This window comes from Sinocyclocheilus anshuiensis, unplaced genomic scaffold (genome assembly GCF_001515605.1).
Source record: "Sinocyclocheilus anshuiensis isolate Anshui unplaced genomic scaffold, SAMN03320099.WGS_v1.1 scaffold773, whole genome shotgun sequence".
Classification (NCBI taxonomy): Eukaryota; Metazoa; Chordata; class Actinopteri; order Cypriniformes; family Cyprinidae; genus Sinocyclocheilus; species Sinocyclocheilus anshuiensis.
The window spans coordinates 2,063,861-2,072,446 of NW_015539930.1; the positions used below are offsets into that span (position 1 = coordinate 2,063,861).

Genomic DNA, 8,586 nt, shown 5'->3' on the forward strand with positions numbered 1-8,586 from the left:
ATCATACACACCTGAACAAGCTAATCAGTGTCTTCAAGATCACTAGAAAGCTACAGGCAGGCGTGTTTGATTAGGGTTGGAGCTAAACTCTGCAGGACAGTGGCCCTCCAGAATTTAAGTTGCCCATCCCTGCCATAGAGATTAAAGGAACAGTTCACCTACGTCTCGGATGAGAATTTACTCATCCAATATGTTGATGAGTTTGTTTCTCCATCATAACAAATTTGGAGAAAATTAGCATTACATCACTTGCTTACCAATGGATCCTCTGCAGTGAATGGGTGCCGTCAGTATGAGATTCCAAACAGCTGATAAAAACATCACAATAATCGACATGACTTCAGTTCATGAAATAACATCCTGTGAAGTGAAAAGCGTGTGTGTTTGTCATAAACACATTCATCATTAAGACGTTAATAAAATTTAAACAATTTCTTCCGACTAAAATATGAGTCCTCAATATATAGTACTGCTTTCTGCTGTGAAAAAAAGTTGTATTGCCTGAATCATGAGAGAAACAGGCACAGATCAGCACCGTTTATAAGTGAAAACAGTCCAAAACTGTTCTAAACAAATAAGTTGGTGGATTTTGATGTGAGAGGGCAAAAAAGGATGGATTCGTAGACTCATAACTTGGTCACAAGCAGCCATCTAAAGTTAAAAATCCCTTAATGATGGATTTGTTTCTTACAAACACACAGCTTTTCACTTCACAAGACATTAATTGATTGTTTGGAGTCGTGTGGATTACTTGTAGATTATTGTGATGTTTTTATCAGCTGTTTGGACTCTCATTCTGACGGCACCCATTCACTGCAAAGGATCCACTGGTGAGCAAGTGATGTAATGCTACATTTCTTCAAATCTGTTCCCATGTAGGAACAAAATCATCTACATCTTGGATGGCCTGAGGGTGAGTAAACTGTCAGCAAATTTAAATTTTTGGGTGAACAACTGCTTGTTGAAAATGGTCATTATTGATAACTAATAAGAAAAATGTGCATTGGGATTTAATTAAAATTTAAGTATACTATTGCAAAAATATGATGGTAAAGAAAAAAAAGAATATGATTATTTCAGATCCATTACGATTCCAATCCAACACTGTTAAAACAAAGTGCTTTGCTAGTGGGTTTATTAACTCACCCAAGCACCTACTAATATATACAAAAAACATATCACAGTTTCTAAACAAAATGATGTGAAATTCGTTATGTACTAGTCAGAATGTGAAAGTCACATTGTCAATATGCTCTTTTTGTAACAGCACACTAAAACACGACTCTAAAGCTTGGACAATAAATAGCTAAAGCACAAAGAATGAAAACCAATGTAGTACAAAAGTGTAATCAATGATATTTCAGGAGATTAAGCTTTCACAGGGCCAGTATCACTTAAAATAAAATGTTCAAATTAATAAATATGACTTCATAAAATAATCATTAAATAATTTTTTTTTTTTTTTACAAAAAACAAAAGCTTTAATTAAAGCAAAAAATAAAATTTGAATCAGGTATAACCATAGGAAAAGATTAAACTCCTGAAATCCTTTTTTTTTTTTTTTTTTCCAGTTTAATTCATATTTAGTTTCATGAATATTGTCCTAACTGACTGGGTAAGAAAAAAATAACTGCACACACTGACTCCTTCAATTAGCATAAAGTCTGAAAATTAGTTTCTGAAGCTGAAAAATGTTAGATATTTTTTGTATGATTGGTACGAGCTAACCAAGAATGATGTCAATGTTAAAGAGAAGGTCAATACAAGAATCAGTTTGTAAAAACAAAAATCGTAATGCACATATAGTAATTATAGATATCTCACTGGGATAAACATAAAAATACAAACCATTCAAAAAAAAGTGTTTTCTTGTATTGACTGTTTTAAACCCAGAACATTCCCTCTAAGCATCTGCAGCCTGACTGGGGGCATCAGTCTAGCCATATGACAGTCACCTTCACCTCTCTGTGCAAATTCATTCTGTGCATGGTGGATTTGTCAAGAGGTGTTTGGTTTTTGAAAAGCACCGAGGTAGACAGATTCTCTCATGTTAAAGCAGACAGAGTGGCTGAGGCATGCTGACATTTACACTGGATAAAAGAGAAAAGATTAGAGCCCTCTGAGCTGCAATAAACTTCACTGATTTATAATTAATCAAGGACAGAGCCGGGCTGCAATATTGCACTTGGACAAAATCCTTTCAAATCCTCTGCTTGACATCATAGAAACTAGGAAAACAGATGCTCGCTTCAAACATACAGCTATCGATAGTACAAGTGTGCAATATGAAAGTAATTGCATGACATGAATTAGTATGGTAGGACTCTCAAGCTTTGCTTCAGTGTAGTGGCAGTCAAAATGGCAGTAGTGGGCTGCTGAGGATGAGGAGTTGATGGTGCATTGCGCCCTCTGCAGGTTGTGCTGAGAGCAAAACACTTTTCCGTTTTAAAAATTAATTAATTAATTAATTATCTATTACATCTAAAAAAAAAATGTTTTTGGCTTTTAGTTTCTGTCTCTTAGCTTTGGAAATCTGTATGAAAGCATACTCCTAAAAATTACTAAAATAAAATCAACTAAAAGTTTTTTTTTTTTTAAATATAAATTCACATTTTGTATGTTAAGGGGGAAAATAACATATGTTTTTTTGTCTGACTCATGTTGTGTTTATGACTCATCTTGCTAACAGGGACAATTTTTGCCCAATCAAACGCTCTCTAAAAAGGGGTTTCTCCCTCTGATAGCACCTGCCACTGACAGGCAAAAACAAGTAGCAATTCATGGTTTTGAACAAGGACGTACCTGGAGAACAGTGTGATTTTATCATTGAGTCTTTATTCAGATTTTAAATTACTTTTAATTTTTATATTTTCTTTTTCTTTCTTTTTTTATATTTATTTAAAGTTTTGGCAATATTTATCATTTAAATTTTTTTTAAATGTCTATTTAGTTTTTTTTTTTACTTTTTTATTTCCGTTTCAGTTAATTTAGTACATCAAGTTAAAGTACATGAAAATAAGTATTGCAACTAGCTGAAATAGAAAAAAAGTTTAAGTTATTAATAATGATATCGATATATCGGCCGATATTCTTTGTGTATATTATAGTACAGTACCAGTCAAAAGTTTGGACACTTTCCCATTCGTGTCCAAACATTTGACTGGTACTATATATAGAATACAGTAAATACATAAACAGAATATATATATACACAAACACATTTTTTGCAATGATCACTCAAATGTGGTGATCAAACACTTATAATGATGTGACAAAGATATGTAATGGAGGCAGGACATTTAACAATTTAACAATAAACTATTACCAAAATGAGTCTGATATCAGTGCACTGAACAATTCAATTCCATCCAACTTTATTCCGTTGAAGTTTATTTCACTTCGGAACATTCATTCACGGATTTGCGTTACTGTCTTCACACAGACGAAACTTACTAGAGAAGTGTGAAGTGTGATATAACATACCTCTGCAAATAAATACAATTTAAATTCATGTCTTGCGCACTTTAATGCCATTTGAATGTAACGTGTACGTTCCCTTGGAACTGGAATCATGGCGGAATATCATGTGAAGTCCACTTCGCAGGGCACTTACGGTCGAATAAGACAACGCTTGAATGCTGCTGCCTGAACAACTTCCATACTGAAGTGAAAGTGTTGGCTGGTGTCACTATCTCGTGAACCCGGCGGCGGATCTCCACCAAATTCGGGGGATCCCTTCAGCTCGAGGAGCCCTCTCGAACGCCACCCTCCGCATGTCGGTAGCCCCCCAGGATCGCTAGATCGGTCTTCGCCGGACAGCAAACTTAACCACCCGTAACTCCCGAACTCCGGGGGCTATCGACGCGGGGGTGGTCTCATTCGAAAGGGGGCCTCTAGACCAGTGGTTCTCAAACTTTTTACAGCGGCGTACCCCCTGGGGCATTTAACATTCTTCTGCATACCCCCTCTCTTCCACTTAGACCGCAGTCACACCTTTTCTATTAAAGGACAATATTTGCCCCCTTAAATTGATTTACAGGTGCATTTTTACCTTTATAGAGGCAAATATTTTCTATCCTTATTAATTGTATGTCATGTTTTATGTCATATTCTTAACATTCCATTAAGTGTATTATTAATATAATAAATAAAGCAATAAATGATGGCAAAACGAAGTGATAGCTGTAGATTTAAAAGTAAAACCGCCAATAGGTGGCGGCAAGTCACTGTCTTAATGAGCCAGGCGTCTAGTCATTCATTCATTCATTCTGTAACGAAGCAAAATGCTGTAGTTATGAATGTGTTATTAATCACTGACTCTCCGAATCAGTCAAAGCCGCAGATTCGTTCACTAATGAAACACCGCTGTATTTGCTTGGAGACGCACACCAGATGATATGGATTTCGTTGGAACAATTATTTCGTTGCAAAATATAACAAACATGTATTCTGTTTAAAATGTAGGCTACATTTAAAATGTTCACTTAACATTATCTTTTTTGTTGAACTGTTGCCATCGTTTGGATATTCAGGGAAATTTGCATTATTGCTCGTATTTTAAACATGAAAGCAATAACTCGCACAGGGTGTGTTTGTATCGAAGAGAGTTTAAATCGATCTCATTGTACAGTCAATGTCAATATTCGCTCTTCATGCTATTAAGTGAAGATCTACTTTAAAGATACATTGAACAGCATCGCGATTTGCTAAAGCATATTCAGCGGGCATCCTATCACATGCACGCTTGCTTGTGTGGATGCAGATTTAACCGCAAAAGATGAGGTAAGATTGGATATTTAACCGTTCCTGTTTTTACATTAGAAGCGGCATTTATACATGTTCGGTTTTAATGTTACTTTAAGTTGGGGTAGAATTAAATGAATGGCAAAACTCAGAATTTTTTTCACGTACCCCACTCCGTCACCTCACGTACCCCCAGGGGTACGCATACCCTAGTTTGAGAACCACTGCTCTAGACGTACACTCGATTCTGCGTTCGTGAGGTTTCCTCTAGCTGAAGGGTGCGAATTTGGTATGGATCCGCCGCGCCGTTACGGAGATATGGCCGTTCAAAGTTTCAATGGTTTTCCATAGACTTAAGCTTTAAAGCGTTTCATCCAGGTCGCCAGTAGCAAACAATGGAGCATTAAGTAATTACACCATTTCAAGCATTTTATCTGCGTTATATGTTCTGTAAAAAAAAAAAAAATCATATCGGCGGCATATTTGCCGATACCGATATATCTGCGACAGGCTCATATCGGCCGATAAAATCGGCAAAACGATATATCGGTCGGGCTCTATTAATAACCCTGCTGGAGACAGCAACCCATTAGCATTCATTTTTTAACCTATCACCTGAACTGCAATGTAGCCAAATCTATTTTATCTATTTTTTATTCACACTTAAAAATCTATTTTATGCTTTTAAGTGCATAGATAAAAATTATAATTATATAATCTCTGCATTTATGATTTATAATACATTTTATAAATAAAAATTATAAAATGTATTCAAATCTTTTTTGTGTGTATAATACATAATGCATAATTGTTACTAAAAAGAAAATCTACTACAATATAATTTTATTTTAATTTAACTATTTACATTTTTTACAAATTATTTTTAAAATTATTTAAATGTTGCTTGCAAAAAAAAAGCATTTACTCAAAGCTCAGCTGGGGCTAAATGGACCATATGCAAACTGGCCGAACTTTGACCCATTTGTTATTTTAGGATGTGAGGTGAGCTAAAAGGCACTTTGTAATTTGATACATCCTGTCCCAACTTCCTGTCTCAAAGGGCAATGTGTCTACACCAAAAAAGAAAATTACATTCATCAGTGTATTTAAACTAATACCAAATTCTTTCAGGAAGGAAGATAAATCTGTAAAACATGTATTGCATGTTTTCCTGAGCAGTCAAAAAGAAACTCAAGTTGATCCTCATTGGCAAAGACATTGCTAAAGACAGTTTTGGGGGGAAATGTGCTGAATAGTTATTAAATAAAGATACAAAAGCAAAAATCTTCACAGCCCTAAAAATAGTTTTCAATCTCTTTATGTACAAGATATAATTCTTGTTTTGTCTTTTTGATTTTGTGGTGAAATATGACCCCGACATGGTCTTTATGAGATGATCTGTGAACCGCAGCAGAGGAGAGCTCATCTCAATGGCAGACGCCAATTACACCTCTATTACAGGGAGCCTGCCATGCAGGGAGAACAGGAAATGAGGCAGGAAGTGTGCTGAAGGCTACAGAAGAAGACAGCAGGGGAAGCGGACACAGACAGAGAGAGGAATGCGCTTGTACGCCAGAATACTGCTGTGTGCTGCTCAGTTCAAGTGCACAGTGAGCATTGATTTTTGTGTTGGAGGGAGGGAGGGAGGGAGTTAGAAGAGTGACTAAGATTATTGTGGAGAAATAAATAGGAAGTAAACTGAAAGTGATAGCGTTTTGAAGATTTATCAAGTAGATTTATAGGTTTTAACATGAATGAGCCAGCAGAGGCCATGCATTACAGTGATTTTCCCATGGTGTAAAGGGTATTAGGCATGACAAAACCTTAAAGTCAATGCAACACAAGGCCTCACGAGGCATAGTTTTTTTTAAAACATCAACAACATGCAAAAATAAACTAATATTTACATTTAGTAGTAACATACATTAAGGGAAAAAAAAACCTTCTCAGTGGTTCTCAAATATTTTTCCTTCAGAGCCCAGATTTTACATTGCATATCAAGTTGTACCCAAAACAGTACCAGAATAGAACTGAACTGACGTGCGGACACAGGTGTAGATACATCAGTACTGCTGTCAAATGATCGTGTGGCCTGATGTGTCAGGTTAGGACTTGGTGTTATAGTCCTAACCCAAAGCAATGCACACATTTTTAAGTATGGCTTAAATGATAACTTTGCCAGTTTTCAAACAGCTTTGTATCATTACAGTGTTGGTAGTATATGTACATGAACAATCTGTACTCTTTCTCTGTGTTACCTGCACCCAGATATCACAGTTTATTTGTCAGCAAATGTCCACCGGATGATGTGAACCACATTATCGAGCTGTCAACTGCTGACAAATAAACAGGGATATCTGGGTGCACATTGTTCATTTACATATACTACCGACACTGTGGCAATACAAAGCTGGCTTAAAATCTGCGAACTTATCCTTAATATGTTTTGGAGTGACTGCAAATAAACTAACAATAAACATATATGGCTCAAATCACTGAAAGTGAGTGACTTTTAGTTTTTTTTAGAAGTGTGTGTAAATGCCCCTAAGAGCTCCATATGTTCCTGGGAGACAGCAGGTGATGTTAATGATTTAAGCACAAGATGCCATGCTTGTTCACAAAAACAAGCTCAGAGCGCTTTAAGAGAAATAGAATTGCCTTGTATGGAAGAAAACCATGAGGGACAGCAAAAGCCACTGACCTGCTCCCTGAACTGCTCCTGAGAGAGACAATCTGTGACATTCACGCAGCCCAGCAGACAGCCTGTGGGATACTCCGCAGGAAACTTGGGCTCTGGATGGCAAAATAAGTGAAAAAATAGGTGAAAATACAAAGGCACTGCAGTCTACATACATGCTTGATAGGATAATTTAAGTCTGACCGCTTTAGCACTACTGTCATATATTTGCAGACATTAAACACACCTTCTTTGTAAATGTGGTGGTACATAGCCTCTACCTCTGCAATCTCTTGAGGAGTGGGTCTGTTAGCAGCAGCAGCAATCCACAGGCGCCCCCTATGGGATGTGTACCACGTTCTGCCTTCTACCCTACACAAACACAAGAAATGGAGAGAAAATGGAACGTTCGTACGAACTGAGCACTGCTATATATACACATAATATACAGACAAACAAAAAGCATAAAAGATGCAGATCAATTAATCCCATGCATGTTTTTTTTATTGAACAGAATGTTGGCATGGATAATCTCAAATGTAATTTTTTTAAGTTGGTTTCCTTTAGCTAACTTTAGGAATGCACAATATATTTAATACATATCTGGTTTTTGGCCAATACTGGAATTGAATTAAAAAATTGTTTACACAAAAAGTACAGAATTCCAATATCAGCCATGACACAAAAATTATTCTTATTGATATTGTCCAGTTTTAAAGTGAAATTTTAATAAAATTATGTTTTTTGATGCTGTTCACTTCATTTAAACAATTCATTTTGATTTAACACCACTGTATCAGGATTTTTTTTCAGAAACAATTGCATCATGTTAAACTGACCTGAAACATTTACTTTCTGGCTTAACTCAATGTTTTCATTTGGAAAGAGCATGTTTCAATCAAGCAGCTCAAAACTAATTTTACACTTCCCATCAAGCTTTGCATGGGTCTGGATCGGGTTATTTTAAAATAAAATAAAGTGTTAGTTTATACTATTTTTTAGCAAGATGAGAAAATAGGAAGACTTGTTAATGTTTATTGTTGGGAGTTTGTTTTGTTGCTTTATTGGGTGAGTTGGTGAAGTGTCGAGCATGTGCTTGGGTTGAGGACCTGCTAACAAGATGCCAGGTTGCCTTATTAAAAAAAAAAAAAAAAAAAACTCCCCCA

At 36.0% G+C, this 8,586-nt stretch overlaps 1 protein-coding gene across 1 annotated transcript in view; it reads right to left on the minus strand.

Moving 5' to 3' along the window:
• The window catches only part of trip4 (thyroid hormone receptor interactor 4), a 72,200-nt gene that overhangs the window by 51,925 nt on the left and 11,689 nt on the right, over window positions 1-8,586 (minus strand). Inside the window, exons 10-11 of the mRNA XM_016483983.1 lie at window positions 7,668-7,792; window positions 7,445-7,536 (exon numbers count right to left, since the gene is read on the minus strand). Coding sequence (XP_016339469.1) covers window positions 7,445-7,536; window positions 7,668-7,792 — 217 coding nt within the window. The remainder of the gene's footprint in view (window positions 1-7,444; window positions 7,537-7,667; window positions 7,793-8,586) is intronic.